General features: G+C 42.5%; 1 protein-coding gene across 12 annotated transcripts in view; it reads right to left on the bottom strand.

Moving 5' to 3' along the window:
- hts (adducin 1-like protein hts) overlaps positions 1 to 20,928 on the bottom strand; it is a 176,146-nt gene that overhangs the window by 13,259 nt on the left and 141,959 nt on the right. For 3 of the 12 annotated variants that reach the window (XM_065433197.1, XM_065433190.1, XM_065433188.1), the window contains 3 exons: positions 13,939 to 14,007; positions 6,409 to 6,491; positions 4,002 to 4,183 (listed from right to left, as the gene is read on the bottom strand). In XM_065433197.1, the coding sequence (XP_065289269.1) occupies positions 4,019 to 4,183; positions 6,409 to 6,491; positions 13,939 to 14,007 (317 nt within the window). In that variant the 3' untranslated portion in view covers positions 4,002 to 4,018. Of the gene's footprint in view, positions 1 to 2,733; positions 2,965 to 4,001; positions 4,184 to 6,408; positions 6,492 to 13,938; positions 14,008 to 20,928 lie in introns of all 12 variants that reach the window. The other 9 variants (XM_065433196.1, XM_065433194.1, XM_065433192.1 and 6 more) reach the window with 4 other exon arrangements.

Raw genomic sequence — 20,928 nt, forward strand, 5'->3', positions numbered from 1 at the left:
TAAGCAAGATGGCATTAAGGTAATTTCAGCTATGAACCAATGGGTTCCAGAAATCACTGCATGGTTCTGGTGAACACTACAAGATGCCTTGTAACACATTTTGGTATACCAATAAACCATGCTTCACAATTATTTGGTCATGTTACATGTCTGGGAATGTGTGTGACACGCCAAGTCGTTCTTGCTGACATCATCCTTTTTGACAATACAAAATATGGCACTACACACATCCTTCTTTATTGGCAGTTGTTGACCCATATGAAATTAGGAATTCCTCTCCAATAGCGATACCACATGACAACTTAAGTTAGCGCCACAGAAAAAGTAGTAGCAATATTTTAGAAATTTATGCACATGTGCTATTTGCACCACATGAACCAATGAGCCGCGACTTCATTGATTAATGTGTTAGTTCAATACAGAGCTCATTCGACATGTTCAACAGGCTGTTCAACATGTTCAACAATTTTTTTTTTTACTAATGGGTTCTCAAACTCGGTTTCACAAGTGGTCACAAAGAATCTGAACCATTCCGTTTATCCCCATTCACTACCACAATTTATCAACTTCGGAAATATATATTGCATTGCATTTTGAATGTAACGAAGCCATTGCACCCCACATCCACACTTGTTTACGAGCGGTGAGAGGCCCACGCGGCAACAGCACGCAAGGCTCATCATTGTGAGACTCATTGCTGAGCACTTTTAATTTGCACTCATGAGTAGTTTACAACCTGTGAGCAAGTTCTGCATGCTGAGAACCACTTGTTTAACTTTTGTAGCAGACGGATGATGACATCGACTGCTTAAACAGCATATTGTGATGTACATGTGGGATGCGTTATTCGTGGTTCACATGCATCGGTGCCAGCATGACGCAGTTTCGATACATGCAAGGGGCACCGCTCAGGCCAGGCAACATGGGCATATAGGCTCAGCATTGTAATCGGTATACTGATGATCCTGCAGTGCGAGTAAGTTGACATTTGTTTGAAAAAAAAAAGAAAAAAAAGAAAAAAAGAGAAACTGGTGTGCTGAACACTATTTCTGCCAGAAGATGGCATTTATGGCTGCAAAGTGCGAAGCGGCACAGAGAAAAAAAACATTGCTTGTCTATGTATTGCAAGTTATTCATCAAGGGCGATGGCCTTTGAAGTTAAACATAACACACAGAACCATAAATAACAGAGGCCACACACTGACACAGAACAGTGGTGGTGGTGCTACTTTGGTTATGTGGGTCTGAGAGATGTGGCCCTGCCCTCTCACCCATTCCCCGAGACATACCAGCACTTCAGCGCTCGCAGTGCTGAACATGTAGCCAGACCCCCAATTCATTCCCTTTACATTCTCGGTAAGCTTCAATTAGCCATTATACTGAGTGCGTATAAGCACATTGGTGGAAAGAGGAAGAGGGGAGCAGGTTCTGCAGCACTCTGGGAAAGCTAGTGGAGTTCCCCAAGGCCAGAAAATCTGAGAACTTATTTTTACTTATTTCATTATTCTTAATGAAAAATGAAGAAAGAGAAGCCCAATAACTACTACACAAGTGCATATTCGGACAACAAGGTACACAATCCCTAAATTGCATGGAATAGAAGTGCTACCACGCACCATGAATATTAATATGCTGTAATACCTTATTCCTTAAAAAAAGAAAAATTCTGGGGTTATGTGGGTCAAAACTATGATCTGATAATGAGGCATAGTTAATTTTGACCACCAGGAGTTCTATGAAGTGACACTAAAGGTAAATATAAGGTCAACATGGACTGTTAAAGGGATACTGAACGGAAATATCAAAAATGAGGGAAAAGCCTAAATTAGATTCTGAAGATGTAACTATTCCAACACAGCCTTCATTTCACATATTTTTAAATGGATGGCTGCTATTTTTGGAGGCCTGCGAGCGCATGGTGACTGCCGTGACGCCATGTGTGCTGGCTTCCAGCAGCAGCCATAGAGCTTCCTACAATACTAATTACTAGAGGGAACTGGTGCTGCGATCGTTCAGCCACCATGGGAACGACTACACACACTGTCTGATCTTTGTGCTTGTGGATTGAGATGCTCTTGTGACTTTCTTTATTATGCTTTTCATACCTTAATTATCGTAAACTTCAGAGCAATCTACACTTTTCAAAGTGTGGAAGACGCTGCAAACACACACAATTGCTAATAATTGTGACAATTCAGCTTGTCGAAGTGGCCAAATCGAAATGCGCCAAGCACCTCCAGGGATTGGCTTGCCTGCGATAAATTCATAAGGGTGTTTTATGCTGCTTGTCGATGCAAGCATTGGTGGCGTAATGGTTTAAATATCAGGCTTCTGTGCTAGAGGTCTTGTGTTTTAATACTGCATTTGGATTATCCTCCTTATGTTTATCCAGTTATTACGCAGTACTTTGTTGAAACTGATGAGTTTACAAAGTGACAAAGCCGTTTGAAGCGAGAAGGACGAGGTTTAGGCTAATCCACGTACTTCCCTTGCTGGCTGAATCGTCCCCCTTGCTGCTCCTGAAGACATTAGCGCCAGAGTTCCCTCTAGTAATTATTGTACGAAATTATGGCAGCAACAGAGGCAGCCGTCACTTGCCCGACGTTCACGTGCTTTGCTCTCTGCACCCATGTTAGTTGCAATGGGCATGCAGCATGAATCCATATCCTTCGAAGCTTCGGCTCTGCCGGAAAGGTATGGCATGCTTGCCTCACCCGACAATAGTTTTCTTACACCTTTGTGCGCAGCAGCGTAGAGGCATTCTCCTGCCTTGTGCCAGGTGCTGCACTGATCACATTACAAAGCAGCACACAACATTAATGGCAATTTTGAAGACTTGGGCACAAGCTCCACTTGCGAAAACAAGTATGCAGCCGTGAGCAACAGCGCAGTTGAGACGTTCGCTGCTGTCCGTCCCTGTCCATGCGGATGGAGAAACGCGGGCGATGGTTGGCACGCTGGTATCTGGTACAGACAACGTCACAGAAGCGTCACTTCCTTTAGCTCACGTCACGGCCGCTAGATGCATTTTGCGAAAAGTACATTATTTCCCTATAGTTTCTGCCTCAAGACAATGTTGTGACAACCTATTTCAGCACCCAAGCTTTCATTTGGGCTAAAAATCTCGGCAGTAAAAGTTTTGTTCAGTATCTCTTTAGAATACCATTTTGGACACCTCAGAGCACTTGTTTTGTGTGAAGACTGTTTTAAAGAGAATACCTCTGGTGCAATTCAAAACCTCCGCCATAAGCGAGGCAGTGTGACATTGCAAACATCACCCACCACTTTTACTGGTGCCAGTGAGTAATGCCATCAGGCAGACAATGTTGTCATCGCGCTAGTACCAGAATGTCCTGGTAGAGTCTCAAATTGTGTCCTATATTTACCTTAATTTCTGATTTATGGAAGCTCTATTCTCAATAATAGTATTGACAACTTAGACATTTTAGAGAAATAAAATATGACTTTAGCCTGACTTTACATTTGCCTTTAGTGTCCATTTACCGTGCACCTATATCTAAGTACACAGCTGTTTCTGCATTTTGGGCTCATCGAATGGCTGCCACAGCCAGTATCAAACTTGTGACCTTGAGCTCGGCAGCACAAAGCCATAGCCACTAAGCTACAGTGGTGGGTGGCTTAGTGGAATCAAGTGACTTGATTCCCGACGAAAAAATAAAAAATAAAAGGACGCAAGATGTTGACCCACTGGTGCACAAGCAATGAGAAATATTTTGCTGGACACTTGCATTACTTTGGCTACTTTTAGATGTTCTTTTAAAGGTCAACCATGGCAGGGAACATGCCACTCTTTCTCTTATGTAATCCACAAGCAGCCAAGAGCGATAAAGCCAGCACAAGGATGACGGGTTACATGACATACATGCACAGAACTTTTGCTTAGTTCCAAGCCTGTTTGAAGTACACTTGCACCAAACTACCAGGAGCAACCGAGAGCACTGCAGAAATAGTGCGGCTAGGTGACAGATCAGCAGGCTCACTTGCAAATGGATGGGGGCTACTGGCTTCGGTTCTGCCACTCAGAGGCAGCCTTTTCTTTGTCCTCCTTCTCCTTACGGTGCTTCTTCTTCTTAAGAAATGAGGGTGTCCGCAAGCCCCCCTTTTTCTTCTTCTTGTCCTTTTTGGGTGACTCACCCTCGACGTCCTTCACAGGCGAGCTCTGCTGAGGAAGACCAGAATGCCATAGGCATGCCTATGACTATCAGTGTTATCTAGCCCATAAACTCAGTTTTTTGAAGATGAACATACAGTTCCCCTCACAGTGGCTAAATGTAATTACACTGCTTCACAATGGGGGTTTTGGCTGCATTCAACCACAGATTTTTCTCCAACTCCAAGAAAAGCTGCGGGAAAGAACAAACACAATATGCGAGAAGCGTACGCAACTGAGCTATGCATGAATAACTACAGCTCCAAGGTCTACCAACACACTGAACAGCCACAACAGCTTGATCTAAGAAAGCAGGCAATCACAATCACATTACACAAGCACAAGACGTACAAGTCAAATTTATACCATGACTTCAAAATCGCAAAATCATCACTTCATTTTACAGAAAACAAGCAAATTGCAATACCAATGAGCAATCTCTAAGGCAAGCCCAGAAATAAACATTTCTGGAGTCAGATTTTGATCCTGCTTTCTTACTTGGAGAAAGGATGTGCAGGCAGCAGGAATAGCTCGCAAAGCATAGAAATGCCAACTGTATAAGTGGTGTCCAAAATCTGACATCTATGACGTATTTCCAGCTTCCCAAAAGCACAGCCTTTAAGATATGCTTTTAAATACAGAGGGTGCCACTGCATGGGGCATGGATTTGAACGCCACATATTGTATCATGCACCTAGCAGCCCCAGACTGTGCTGTCAGACAATACTCAGATGTCTATAACAAACATGAAGGAATGTTCACATGACATCTGTGAAACTCATGCTACTTGATTAGATGTGACAGCTGACTGGTGAATAGCTTTGATTAGGTGTTTTATTACAGTGTGCCGTTAGCAATTAAACATTCTTTCAGAGTCAATCTGCCATGATACCCAAACAATGTTTTGCTCACTGAAAAGCTAAGCACTACTATGCAGAAACCACATTTAAACTGCTAGTCCAAGCATTACTACTAATGTTAAATGGCAGATCAAAATCTGCTGTGAAGATGTTCTACATGCGATTTTATTGCTAACACCCGCAAGGAACTGTTCGCATTCTTGCTGCAGAAGATTTGTGTAATTTGGCTTAGCGTTACGGTGCATACAACCGTTTGTATTCTGCACTGCATTTGCAGGCACTAGAAAAGCTCAAACATTGTAATGCATTATAGTAATATTCTTTAGGCAATGAAAAATCCTTTTTAGTGCACAAATTGTAGAAAGGAAGGAAGAAGGCGACAGGACAGAGCGCACACATAGTTGCAAAAGTACGCAGGTTAGAACATGTTGCCATTACTTTTAGTTGACACAAGCAGAAGTTAAAATGATGGGTATGACTTAACATTATCACTCTAGGGACACTGCAAAACAAGGATAACCACATTTCAAGAAGCTTTAGCGCTCGGCTAACCAAGCTGTCACTTGTTCTTGTGTAGAGCATTGGGTCAGAGATCATTTAAATTACAAATACTGGGTGGATGATATTATTACATTTGCTCTTACGTGCACACTAACACTTTCCAAATGGATCCTTTAATTCAATGACCCGAAGCTCCTAAATGGCCCTCAAAACAAGTTATAACCTGCGATGTGTTGAATTTCCGAAGACAGGTATCCATTATAAATATCTGCAGCATTCAGTAGGTGCTGGCTATGCAAAAATGAAGATTTCAAATGGTCTATCAGAAAGGAACTGCTGCTTTTCCACCCAAACCAGTATGCAATGCAAGCTGGTCTCAATAGGATCATCACAGCATTCATAAATGCAATATATAAAGGTGCGTCATAGAAAAATCTTCCTTTGTGCTTTCCTAGTGGAGTGGATATTTTGCGTCCTGCTTGTTCCATTAGGTCCATATTATTGATGTTTCATTCACATAACAAGGAGAGAGTTCTTGAGGACAACTGTATCAGCTGAGGTGCGCATGTAAGCCCACCTCAGCACCAGTGCTACAACCAGGAACAATATATACAAGTGCTGTGGTGAAGAACCATCATGCCATGAACACAAGTAATGAAGTGTTCATAGCAGACAAGAATGAAGGAGCTGATAACAAAAGGCATGTGCACATAAAATGCATTTCTTGAGTCCTCCAGTAATGCATGCCTAATCAAAGCAACTTATGAATTTGAGTATCAAGGAATAGCAATGAGCCATACACGTTTTCTGCTGTTCCAGTCGCATTAAGAACAACAAAAGAGTGAGGAAATTGGGCAGATAAAAGTCAGTATGAACCTCTTTGCTGCTGCGCGATGCTGCTGAAACGTCGCCACTCTCCGCTGACCTCAGCTTCTCATCCCCATTCACTGGCGCATCACCTGCAATGACAGCTAGGAATAAAGCACATGCTAGCTAGCAATTGCAGCCACACAACACTTAAAAAAAAATGACTTTCACCCCCCCCCCCTTTAAAAGCAATGTAGTGATGCAAAATATGTGAAAGAACAAGAAGTAATGAATTAGGTCATTACATAACATTGATAGTTCTTGTGTGCGCAAAGGTGACACGGCAGTGGAAGAAATGGCATAGTACATCGCATAAGGAGGAACTAGAAAAAAAAGGACACTGCAGCATCACATCCAGTAAAAGTGCTCTGGTGTAAACTGCCCATTTTGGCAAATATGGTCATAATAGTTCAATTTTATTACATTACTGAATATTATACATATGCTTGTGAACCAAGTCTTTATTTTTACAGACAGCAGTGTACATTGATAGAGGTGCCATAAGACTGTCAATGGCTGTGGCTAATTACACTAGGAATGGGCCTTTAATATCATTATAGCATCTCAAGCAGAGTTATGTGAAAAAGTGTTAACCCCATGAAAAAGCTACACTTTACCGATAACCTTAATGCAATGAGGAATGCAGAAATGTGAAACAAGGCAAATGCCACACAGTGACAGTGCATTTTTGTTCACTTGTGAGCAAGCTGACTATTAAAAACTTTTACCTATCACCTTTTTTACACATGTTCCAGGGATGTTTTTCACAAAGCGTGAAAATTTCACGTTTTCATTAATGCAGGATTCATAGGGAGCATTGCAATAAGCTTTCATCGCCTCACCATGGTTACAAACACCCAGCCTTCTGGAGACTGTTGGGAGTTGTACCACAAAGATGTAAAGACATGGAAATGGCTGGCGAGTTTCATCAACCTTCTCATTTTTTTTACTGTCTTTGTATCACCACCTTACATAAGACCTGTCTGCTAGCACTTCACACTGCGACTACATTTTTCCCCAATTTTCTTTTATAGTAAATAGTTTTTTCAATGCCTAGCTGCCTGAATCTTTGTCACCACTCACTTCTGGTTAAGATATGCGAAGTCTGGACAGGGTGTCGGCATCAAGTAGTTTACCATCGGGCTTATGCGAGAAAGTTAACTACTGTACCTCGCTCAACAAGCGCACAATTCTTTTGGCGTGACAACACTTAAAGTACTGCTAGTCTGAAGCACTGCTTAATTTACTATAATTGCATTGTGCAGTGCCGTGTCACTGCCCTCAAATGGCTCATAAGCCCTGCCTGCATACTGGAATTCCCAACAATGAAATGATCTTGACAAAGAGGCCTTGAATAAGAATGCTGCTTCTGCAACGCATTGTAAACTAGAGTAACTGTTGTATAATCAATATGAAAACGCACCCGAGAATGTAATGACAGATCCCGAGGACCAGAAATCTGATGAAAGTAAGCAGGACAGTGTGTATGTGCTTGTGGGTGCCCATGTGCATGTGCGTGCATGTGTAATAATTCTGGGGTTTTCCGTGCAAAAACCCCAATCTGATTATGAGGCATGCTGTAGTAAGGGGCTCCCATCAGGGTGTCTACCAAGTTGGCATTTCTAAATTCCCTGAATTTTCAAGGTTTTCACTGAGTGCCTTTGCAAAATTCCCTGGATGACACAGGACTGCCTTATATCAAGACGGGCTGAAACTGCATCAACCGATGCTGTCACTCTCTAGTAAGCATGTGAAAAAATAAAGACAACTGAATCCAGTTTGAATAATAAGGAGCAGTGTTTAGTTTATTCAAAAAGAGAATAGAAGGGAGGGGTTAGTAAAATGCACAGCAAATAAAATGTCTTCGAAAAAAATTGCAAATAGAGTCGGACATTCTCAAATACAAATAAAAAGGAGATGCATACAGAAGCAAATATTTACAAATATGAGCTATTTCTATCAACTGATAGCAAGCTCAGTGGTATGAGGCCCAAACTTTGTCACAATTTAGATTCTCTCTCAACAGCTCGTAAGTCAACCTCAGCTGTCCTGACATACTCTCAGCCCGCACACGACGCCTTAGTGTTGTGTTTCACTGCTTCGAAGAGTTTATTTTGGTTTGGATGAGGGACACTTTTGAGCTCAAAATAGTGGCAGCATGCTTCCTTTCCCATTCATTCCCCAATGCGTAGGTCCTTTCTGTTCTTGTCCGCCTTCCGGCACTCGTTCGCCCCACAGACCATTTGAAGCATTCTATTGGCCAGTTGCAAAGTCCACATCCGATTATTCCAACTCCCTAGGGGCCGCAAGAAGGTCTAAAAAATTGGCCAGTTGGAAAAAAATGCATGTAATTTACTGCTCCTAAGGGCTCAACCCACCCCAGGCACATTCGAAAACGCTCTGCAGGTCTGTCGGTACACGTATTAGGCATATTGGTGCTCGTACTGTGACAGGAAATACCGGGTGCCTGCGTGTATAAGGAATAGATACTGTGTCCCGTGGCAACAGCCCTTTCCCACGCTTGTTATGCTTCACTGCAATACTTTTACGTATGCTTCACCAAGTAAAATTTTTGTACAGAGGCGAAGCTGACTTTCAGGAACCGGCATTATGCCATGCACCATGCTTTCCGAGCTTCAAAGGCAATCGCAAGGACCACAAAGGCGGAATCGGTGCCATTGTTGACACCAGCGAATGCTTTCAATGAAAAACATGGCACCCAATGGCAAGAAGCTTCATAGCGAACGTTGAAGCAGCTAGGCCTAGCGTTGCCGCAGTTGTGGCTATGGCTGCCAGCGGATCTGCGTGCGAGAGCGCCGGTTCGAGGCGGCGAGGTAATCAAAATCACAGCGGTGGTGGCTTTGATTAGTGCCGTTTTGCACCAGCGGTCACGGCAAAACGCCCGAAAAATCGGACGATGAAGAGTTCTTGCGTCCGAAATTTCAGATGTTCCAATACATGAACATGGTGGCACCCAATCACAAGAAGCTTCATAGCGAACGTCGAAGCAGCTAGGCCTAGCGTTGCCACAGTCATGGCTACAGATGCCAGCGGATCTGCGTGTGAGAGCGCCAGTTTGAGGCGGCGAGGTAATCAAAATGGCAGCGGTGGTGGCTTTGCTTAATGCCGTTTTGCACCTGTGGTCACGGCAAAATTTCCAGAAAATGGGACGGTGAAGAGTTCTTGCGTCCGAAATTTCAGACGTTTCAATACATTGACTATGGGGTAAGTGGTGGTGCCGCGAAGCCGTTCAAATTATCGGGAATCCGGAAAGTCGGTCATTGACTGTACACTGGCAACTCCTCCAGCCGACGACAGGGCGTCAAAGATGATTCATTACGATTTCTGTCTGTTATTCGAGCCAGCATTACTCTTACTTTCGACCCTTTCAATAAAATTACAGCTAATTTTGCCTGATAAGAGGCACAAATTCCCCGAGCTTTTCCTGAAAACTCAAAATCCCTCAGAATTCCCGGTTTTCCCAGTTGGTAGACACCCTGTCCATATTAATGCTGACCACCTGGGGTTCCTTAATGTGAACCCAATGCACGGTACATGTGAGTGTGTGAAGGATGACATGAAGAGGCAATACTGTCAAATGTTGGTGCTATTCTGTTGTTGCTCTGGTCAGAAAAATATTACGGAGCCCCAAAAATTCTGGAGCCCCAAAGAAATCGATTCCTTGCCTCTGTGCGTGCGATAGATGCAAATAGTTTGTGGTTTGGATTAGGCACACTGTTTTTCACATATAGCTTTAGTGAAGGGGTTTAATGTCCTAAAACAACACACGAACCATGAGAGATGCCATAATGAGCACCCAAACCACCGTACACACGCATTCGTGCATTCTGTTTCCCCTGACCTGTGGCACAACAAATGAGAACCTCCTGCTCAGCAGTAGAATGCCATAACCACTGAACCATTGCAGCAGGTTATCACAATGACAAGACACCCAAAACTTGCCCCAAAAAGTACACATCAACATGCACGGACGGACCTATTTAAGCAACAGCTCTTTTCTTACACCAAAGCTGACGATTTCTGACTGACTCAACACTGAGAAGTGACTAGTAATGAAGTGGGCAAGAGATCACTGCAGGAAAGTGAGCGGGGCCTGCCTGCTGGACTATTGCTTTCTCATTTCACATAAATCACACAAAGACAGTGATACATCACCACTGTTTTTGAGATCACTATCATTCCTCAGTATAAAGGCCTAAAATGGGAAGGTTCCGCCTGGCATGCCCATACTTCAGTGAACAGAAATACATAATCTAAAACAAGACACGGTAAACCAGCCAATAGTTTTATTTATGTTAATACTAAAAATTGATATTAACAATGAAATGCATTGAGCATAGCAATTTACTCGCATATTTTGTGGTAGCATTGCTTTTAAGCTGCAGCGGTTATGCATGAATATGTAGAGCACGACTGCAAAGCTTACTTAAAATCTGACCATTCCTGCACACTCCCAATTCCGGCACATGCAAAGCCCATCAGTGCCTCAAGATTTGGGGCCCTTATCTAAACTCCCGACTTCTTTGGCGCACATTTCTGGTATAAATTTGCAAAAATTAGTCCAACTCGATGTAGTGCAGGTACAAGGCCAGCAAGGTCAATAAAAGAAACCTAAGGGCCTACTGTCTCCTTTCATTGTCCTTGCTTGTCTTTCACAGCTGAAATGCAGTGTGAACTTTCCTGAATTACAACCATCGTGGAAAAGCACCACCGCTGACAAATGGCCAAATGTTCCAAAACAGAGTTGCGACCCCCAGTATGTGGACAGTCAGATATTGAAGTGGCTTGAAATCTTCGAGAAAGGACATCTAATGACGTCTTTAGAACATGCCCTGCCTGACATTGTGCACTCTAAAAAAACTTATAACAAACCTGGAGGACTTTTAGCATTGTATCACCAAGGTGTAGCACACTGTCACTGCTTCGTGTCTCAAGAGCACCTAGTATAGCAAGTTTTTTATGCAATGAAGCACATCTAGGCCCATAAACTGTACTCAGGGTTAACTTCAGCATAAAATGCAACAACTCAAGCAATCCACTCATTATAAAATTGCTTCTCAATGATTGTGCACCTTAGGAAGTACAGTGCGAGACCTATTTACGGTGCAAATTTTGTGCTGCAGTTTTTACTGGGTTTACTTTGGGAATTTCTGGCAGACAGGCACATGCTCTCTTCTATCACAGCCATGACATTGTCATCCTCTTTGTATAACATGCACTGTTTGCATCTCTGCGGAAGTATAGATAAAAACACGATACAGGTTATGGTTCAGTGTCAAATTACACCGACTGATTTGGTGCTGAAACTCTGCTATTGTGTTGAGAAGCTGTGCTCTAAAATGCAGCTAGCTCACTTGAATCAGCAAACACTGCTAATGTTGTTTTCTCTCTTCCAGTGCAAGGAATCCCCCTAATTACATTAGGAGAAAGCCAATAGAAGGTACTAACACGAAGTATTTACTAGGCAGGAAGAGCCTGAAAGATAGTACATGGGTATTCACAGTTTCATTGTTGCCACAATTCATATGGTCTTCTTAAATTATGCACCGAACAGTGCCATGAGAATGTTACTGCTGAAAAAAGCATAGAGAAGCATTCCAATTTCGTGTACCACTATTCATGCATTGGTACATTAAAGATTGTGGCATCATGAAAATTTGAAAAAAATTTAACAATATGGCAAAGCTCAATCAATCAATCAGAGGCTAATGGAGCATAAAAGGTCGTTAACCGGTGGATTGCCTTCTAATCTTTCGCTACATTGCCGAGATTGTAACTGCAAGCCAGAGTTAGATGAATGCACGATATTGTACAGGCATAAGAATGGAGATACGCGTCTTATGGTAGAGGCATGGCATATCCATAATGGTGGAAGTGCGTGCGTGAGTCAGCCTTCGATTACTTTACATAAGGAAGAGATTGAGTGCCTTAATAGTCATCTCTCACGTAGACCAACACATGTACCCGATTGACACGTGGTGTTACCATTCCTGAGCATGCGCAGATGAGTTTCGTGTCTTCTTTCATTTTTCGCCTCAGTGCTCCCTTCAGTTGATAGTCGGCGTTCGTGTTGTCCACTTCTCTACTCTTGTGTCCTGTCTGCATGCCTCACTTCTATTTTGCATAATGAATCCTTACCAACTAGCTCAGCTTTCTGTAGTTCTAAAATGGCAAAGCTGTTTGGATGCTTGCAAGGTGGAGGGAGGTACATGAAAGAGAAGAATGTAATATACCCATACTGCAGGATGGTGCTATAAAGGAAACCCCTAACAGTTTCTCAAAAAGAAAGCTCGGCAGACAAAAGAGTCCTTACCTTGAACCGGACAAATGTTTCTTCAATTCTGAAGCTTTCTTTCCGAGAAATCTGTAGGTTTCCTTTGTAGCTTCATGCTACAGTAGGATGGATGACATTTTTACCTTTCATGGAGGTTCACAGCGTGAGATTTTGTATTTTTGGTGGGATGTGGGGTGGCATTTTCTGGGAAACACAGGCCTAATGAAAAATACAACGGAAACATGTACTAGCCAGTTTGTTGTCAGCGTTGGTATTTTGTCTCACGTGTCATGGGTGGCATTGCCAGAAAACATTGATTCCCTTAGTTGTAAGATTAAATGCAAAAGCACCCAAAACATTTTATCTAGACAAAGCAAACTGCACGATGAACTTTCATATTTACCAGTAGAGACACAAGTACAACTTGCAGAAGACAAATTGTAGCAGGATGTAAGCTGTTCCGAAGAGTACAGTAATGTTTGTTGTGTTCGAAGTAGAATGAACACCAAACTGCTTAACTTAGTTATACTTTGAACTCCGGTTTGTTCCCACATACTGTATATGCAGAACTATAACAGCAAAAACCTGTTACATGCAGAAATTAAGAAAGTTGTGGTTGCAGTTTTAACTTGGCTGTCACATCAAGTGATGATGCTTGACCTGATGTGCACACTCAATGCAAAGACAATGGCTGTTTTAAGGGACTGCCTCGTTTTCAGGGCAGTTTCCTTGGCTCTTCCTAGAAATTTACAGGCACTGAAAGGCTTCCTGATGGCTAGCTTTTAGAGTTCTCAGGCACCTCGCAGTAACATTAGAACTACCCGATGCAAGTTTGCACTTTAGAATTTTTTCTTGCCAACTGCCTCCCCACATTCCTGCTATCGAGAGCATAAACCAAAGGTGACAGATGCACCCGGTAGTCCTCTTATTCTCAATGGAACCCCGAATCGGGTAACTGCCACCAAAATGCCATAAAACTGCAACAGAACAAAAAAACCTCTTAAAGGCAACCCGAAAGAAAAGGCACACTTGCTCCCCCCTCACATCAGACTTGGTTGCACATTCATATGACAAGCTTAATTCAAATTTATACCAGAGCAGAGATATTAATGCTTTTTGAGAAACAATGGAAAACACTATGATAATAAACCAGAACACAAACACAAAGGGGAGAAAAAAGGAAGCTGTAAAAAAGGAGCCGGACTAAGCATGCCATGCCGTAAGCTCCGAGTACACACACTTACTCTGGCGCTTGGGCTTGCGCTCAGACTGCGCTCGCCGCCCAAACTGTTGTGGCACGATACGCTCTTCCTCTGCACAGCGAAATTCATGCAGTGCCATGCACAGGGCATGCAGAGTGTGCACAAGCAGCACGGTCACAGGTGCAATCAAAACAGGAAATGGGGGAGAAGTGGGGAAGGAAACAAAGGCAGAACATAAGTACACAACAAAATTGAAGTTGAAACAAACAAACAGCCTGGAAGAAAGTTCATAAACTAGAGGATGCTCTAGTGAGAGGGGCAAATAAAGTTTACCTGAATTCAAATACCTGGCTCCCTAAATACAGCTTCCTAAGGCATACAGCTTTCAAGTGAACACAAAAACTGCCAAGGTGAAAGACAACTTTGGTAGCCCCGAGAATACAGTGAAACTACCCCACTTAATAATAATAATAATAATAATAATAATAATAATGATAATTTCCCATCAATAAGCAAATGAAAGTTCAGGTGAAGACTTCATTTTTAATAAAAGCCCAATACACATCTCTTGTGCATGGAGGTTTATTTATAGCTCCATAAACATTCAATAAACACTCATTCTCTAAAGCCCCACCCCTACCTCTCTCTATAAGGTGGATGTTTATACCCCCCTTTATAGCTGGGGGTGGAAAATGTATCGGCGAGGAAGTTGTCTAGGCCTGATGCGACCGTATTCATGCTACTAAAGGCTGTAACATACAGGTTCACAAACAAAATATCAGGAAAGCAAGTTTAGAATATAATTATAAAACAGCGCCAGAGAGGCAGACAGCAAAAAGAAAAAAAAGGGGGGGTTTTATATGACAGAACCACTTTCTGATTATGAGGCACGCCATAGTGGAGGACTCCGGAAATTTCGACCTAACGTGCATCTAAATCTAAGTACACGGGTGTTTTCGCATTTCAGCCTTATCGAAATGCGGCCGCCGTGGCCGGGATTCGATTCCGTGACCTCGTGCTCAGCAGCCCTACACCATAAGCGAAAAGAAACAACGGGACAGTACACTGTACCGTTGTTTCTTTTCACTGTATGAATCCGTGGCACTATTTTATAAGTATGCTACCACACCAACTGGCCCAGCTGTCCCTACATTTAAAATACAAGTATCCAGCATGCATATTGCAACAAAGCCTAGCAACAGTGCATATACAAGGGCAAAAAAGTAAGACAACAGAAATGTTTAAGCACACACGCACGCACACACACGATTGGAAATTTTTTATTTTGCAACAGCTCAAGTGCATACACTAAACATACACCTAAAGTCTCAACAGTGGCTGGGCAAAAATCGCAAGCTGTGGCTTGGAAAAACTATCAAGGCTAAATCTAATACCGCCCGATCAGGAGCAGCACTCACCGATATTCACATTCAAGAGAAAGAGACTGGCCAGCATGTCAGTGCTAAGCAAATGCAGGCCATTTTTAAGTGCAACGTTCTTGTGAATGTGGCTCCCAAAATGGAACATAAGCTGAAAACTGAATTCTCTATGCCTAAGCAATGTCTGAAGGAAGGAGTGAAAAACATACCTCGAACAAGGAGGAGGAGGACAAAAGAAGGGTATTAACAAAGAAGGTGGGAAAAAGGAGTGTGTGTACTAAAAACTAGATGTTCAAATGTGTGGGCTTCCCAACATAAATGTAAACGTAACATACAAGCCCACTCATTTAACACAAAAATTACCTTAACACATGCTACAAGACCCTTATTTAATGCTATCCCATTCTGTTTACAGGTGCTGCAAGTTAACATGAAAGCCTCCAAGTGGACTGACGATCCTGGTTCGCTAACTGAACATAGAAGTTGCCTGAACAACAATAATATCAAGGCATGTTTTGCAGGGCAAGGAAGTATATGGACACTTTGTAAATACGTGGCGGAAGTGGGGGGAAAAATTATTGCCTCAGGGTAGCACATCACAGATAATTCAGGTGCTTTCTTATGAAAAATTATAGCAGATCAAGTGTCAATTAGGGACAGTTTCCAGAAAAGACTTTTCATCACTTTGTTCCAGTAATTTTGAATATATTGAAATCTTTGTTAGTAACAGCATACCTTTAAAGGTGCACTGATGCACATATTTAAATTTGTAGAAACTTTACCATACACTTCTCACACATAAAAGGACAACACTAGGCAAGTTGGTCTCAAAGCACCGGACCTGGCTTCATTAACATTATTGTAACGTCATGACACAGCAAAATTTTTTGGTGTTGTGTAGCAATTAGGCTATGTGTGATCTAGACAGAAGGGGAAAAAAAAAATCAGGAGTGCTCTGAAGAGAGCTCAGAAGATAGCTCGCATGGTAGAGCAGCTGCCCCAGAAAGGCGGTGGTCTCAGGTTTGAGGCCCGGACCAGGGCGAATTTTTCAATTGAGAGGCTTTTCTTCCAACGAACCCGTATGGGTTTCCTTTGTAGCAACTGCTACGATTGAGTGGATGTCTCATTTTCCCTTTATTAATTACTTCTCTCCACCTTTTGGGTTTCTGCAGAACTATTACGTCAAAGCATTAACTGTTTGCACCTAATAGCTCACACATTTGTTAAAGTTAAGCCGCTATAGATGGTACATAAGCAGGAATCACATGCTTTGCTTCTATGTAAAGTAAGCCTACGGTGCTTCTGACCATGAGATACCAGCACACTGCCTTGGCCACGAGTGCCTTGGCATACCTGTGCTCGTGCTCCTTCCTGCTTTCTTCAGGCAAAGCAGTGAAAAGAGATGCTGTCAACTGGATTTTGTCCTTTAGCATTTGCTTTCGTTTCCACATTGCTTGCTCTTCATGCACTAGCAGCAATTGGTTTTTACATATATAGGAGTCTGCCGAATAGCCATCATGTTCAGTTTACTTTTCAAAGGTAGATGAAAGCTGATGCGCATGTTAGGAATCTGTGCCGAAAGAAAGGATGAGGAAGAAACCTCAAAATGATCTGGTTGTACTCTTAAAAAAATTAAATGTGATCTAAGTTACCATAATAGAAACTCTCCTGCATTATTTTGGCAGCTTCATGGTGTAAATGGACATTGCCTAACTCGACCTCCATGCAGGCTGTTTCTTATAATTCCTTCTAAACCTGCACTGAACCAATCGAGCCAACATTTATATATATATATATAAAAAAAAACACGTACAAAGAGAGGGGGAAAAAAGGGAGGAATACAAAACAGTCCTTGTCACCAGTCTTATTTTTCCAACAAATAATGCAACACAAAATTTCATAGGGGCCAGCTGTTAGTAATTAAAACTCATTTATCAAAGGAGGATAGACTGATAGGAGACTGCTGATAGAAAACTACTGATAAAAGGATAGACCTGTCACTTTCTTCAGGGTGTCTACCAAGTTGACATTTCCAAATCCCCAGAGTTTTCCAGGCTTTCCCTGAGTGCCTTTGCAAAATTCTCTGAGTGACACAGAACTTCGTTTTATGTCAACACAGGCTGACACCATGTCACCCGATGCTGCGACTCTAGTAAGCACGTTAAAAAAAAAAAAGAACTTCATACAATTCGAATAGTAAGGACTAGTATTTATTTTATTCAAAAAGAAAACAGAAGGGCGGGGCATCTCGGCGTCAGCCAACACTGTTTTTTGAGCTGAAGCTCCTTCGAAGAAGCCGCAGCAGACTTCCTTTCCCGTTCATTCCTCAATGGTGCAGGTCGTTTCTGTTCTCGTCCTCCTTCCTCCACGCGTTCACCCCACGGACCATTTGAAGCATCCTCTTAGTCAATTGTACAGTCTTTGGACGTTGACTGTACAACTGACTTTTTCGGACTCCTTAGGAGCCGAAAAATGGTCTGAATAATCTGGCAGTTTAAAAAATGAATGCCTTTTACTGCCCTTAAACGACCCCTCACCAGGCCACATAACACATTTTGGTTGCATGCTGGAAGTTAAGTGCCCTCTTGGGAGAATTCTGCTGCCAGCATTTTTCAAATTAGTTCATTAATAGCCAAGACAGAAATATTTCAGTGCTGTGAACAATGACAAACTTTCGTTGTCTGTGCGCATGACTGCACTACATGGAAACATGCAGACAAAGCGGAAGTAAATCTCTCTTGCAGTGGTGCGAAGTAAAACAAGAACACAGACCTTCGGTTAGTGTGTTTTATTATTTTTTAAAACTTTAATTCGTCTATTGAAGCAACAGATTACACAAATAACAAATGTTGCCTTGAATAATTCTTGGAGTCACGCGTCACTACGAGCGACGCACAGCAGTGCGATGTACATGTACGTAGGCAAACTTGTGCAATTACGTCCGCTCTCTGACTGGGAGTACGGCATCCACAAGGAGAAGAGCAGACGGCATGTGGTTTGAAATTTCAGCTCTTTCCGCAGCACGTAGTGATGTAATACAGAGCAGATCGTCATGTGATGTAATACTGAGCAGACACGATTGTTAGCGCGCATAGTATGCACTGCGCTTGTCAGCTCAAAATGGCCAGATCTGGTGAGGGGCCCTTTAAGGGCTGAAGTTGGCACAGGCACACCCGAAAAAGCTTGGAAGGCCTGCCAGTACATTAATTAGGCATATCGGCGCTCGTACTGTGACAGGATATGGCGGGTACACGCGTGCATAATTAAGGAATACATATTGTGTCCCATGACAATTGCCCCCTCACCACGCTTGTTAAGCTTCACCACGTAACATTGCTCCACTGAGGCAAAGCTGACTTTCGGGAACCAGCATTATGCAACGTCCTGTGCTCTCCGAGCTTCGAAACAAATCGCTAGGACCACAAAGGCGGAGTAGGTACTGTTGCTAACAGCGGCGGATTTTTTCAATCAAAAACACGGCACAGAACGGCAAGAAGATTAATAGCGAACGTTGAAGCAGCTAGGCCTAGCGTTGCCGCGGTGGTGGCTACGGCTGCCAGCAGATATGCGTGTGAGAGTGCCAGTTTGAGGCAGCAAGGTAATCGAAATAGCGGCAATGGTGGCAGCTTTGATTATTGCTGTTTCAGACTGGCGGTCACGGCAAAAAGTCCGAAAATTTGGATGGCAAAGGGTTCTCACACACGAAATTTCGGACATTCTTATATATTGACTATACATTATACATTGGAAACGTGGTGGCACCGCGAAGCTGTCCGAATTATCAGGTGTCTGGAAAGTCTGTCATTGACGGTACACTGGAAACTCCTCTAGCGGACAACACAGCATCAAAGAGGATCTGTTAAGATTCCTCTGCTACTTTAGCAAGCATTACCGGACTTTCATTCCCTTTCAACAAAGTTACTGCTCATTTTCCCTGACAGAAACACAGATTGCCCCAAGTTTTCCCGCCTATTCAATATCCCCGAGAATTTCCGGGTTTCCCGGTTGGTAGACACCCTGCTTCTTGTTCTCTTCTTTCGTTTTCGGTGCTCCTTTATTTAGCATTTATTTATGAATATCTTTTACAGAAACAAACGGCTGTCAAACCTCAATTGAATGAATTAAGAACATGTCACTCAGCTAAACTTTACTTGCCTAGAATGCTTTTATAGAGAAGCGACTACATCCACTGATTTAGCACTGCCATTATAACAATTTGCATCTGCATAGTCTCTGCCTAATGTGCAGGCTTTCCACTTGCCTTAGTGAGAAGGACAGATACATAAGCAGCATACAAGATATGCCATTTCTCCGTGCCATTATTTGGTGGCCCTTGATGGTGCCTCTGTATAGAAGTTTAGCTCATGCATACCTGCCCAACTTGAGAATTATGATAGTACAAAGTCCTGCAGACATGACAACGGAAGAAAGGGATAGCACGCATTCTTAAAATGTCTACCGTGAGTACAAACCTTTCCTGGGGTACAAACTAAGTTTCTAAACGATGATTTACCTTTAGACGCAGCATCCAAGCAGCAGCAAACTTGGAACAGGAGAAACTTACAGTAATATATTGCTTTTAGATCACAGTGACGTTTGCTGCCTTTCCCTACTGTAGGAACATGTATGAATGAACTTGTACAAAGTACCCCTCTAATGTAAAGGCCCTGGAACAAAGCTACTTCACTGTCCTTTTACCGACTGTTTTATGAACAGGATTCATTTCTTGTGAAACTTGATGCAACATTAATAAAATCATAAAACGAGCCCAAATTCATAAATTTTACCAAAATTTTGGGAGAGTCATCAGGCATGCTCACTGTAAACAGTGACAGTTAAAGCTGATAAAACCTAATGCTCTGTGTTTAGTCTGCTTTAGTTGGGCAAGTTCTGCATGCAATTGACACATGCTAGTGTGTTTTCCATCTTTATTTCTACATAAGCGGGGGGCAAAAAATAAACAGTGGGCAGCAGGCAACCTTGGGATGAATGTGTGGCTTCAAGGTGTGTGCAAAGCGTCAGACTTTGAAGGCACACAAAAAATGATCACTCAAATGTTGCGCAACTGGCTAGGCAGTTGCATCAACTTTGGGGATATTTAGGCAGACATTAAGTTGACTGCATGTCTATGCTGCTCTGAGTCTGTGGAAATCCTATTTTGGTGAATGGTAATCATTGTGGTAGCTGCAGGGTCACCACTACTGGGATGTGCCTATGAGGATGTGTAACTCAACACAGACACCAATGCATGTGGCATGTTTTCATATGCTAAATACATTCCATGCATTGTAGAATTATGGCTTACTAAACAGCCTTGTGACCAAAGATATCTTGGCACACCATACACACTGCAAGACTCCTCAGACTAATGGCATGACAACACTGCTTTGGCTAAGCTACATTAGCTCACATGTCCACATAGCCTGAACATTTTGAATGCTCATATTCACCCCAATTCTTAATATTTAAATATGCTCCTTTATAACATGTCAGCCAACAGGACAAATTAAGGGAACATAAGTTAGGTTCGTGAAATTGAAATTTAGACAGCCAGTATGCCTTCATTAAATTGTGGTTTGAGAGTATTATGTTCTACCTAGTCGCTGACATGGTGTGAAGAAAGCTAATTCTTGTAAACCACCCCTATTGGCTC

The sequence above is a fragment of the Dermacentor albipictus genome, chromosome 1 (assembly GCF_038994185.2).
Source record: "Dermacentor albipictus isolate Rhodes 1998 colony chromosome 1, USDA_Dalb.pri_finalv2, whole genome shotgun sequence".
NCBI classification, from domain to species: domain Eukaryota; kingdom Metazoa; phylum Arthropoda; class Arachnida; order Ixodida; family Ixodidae; genus Dermacentor; species Dermacentor albipictus.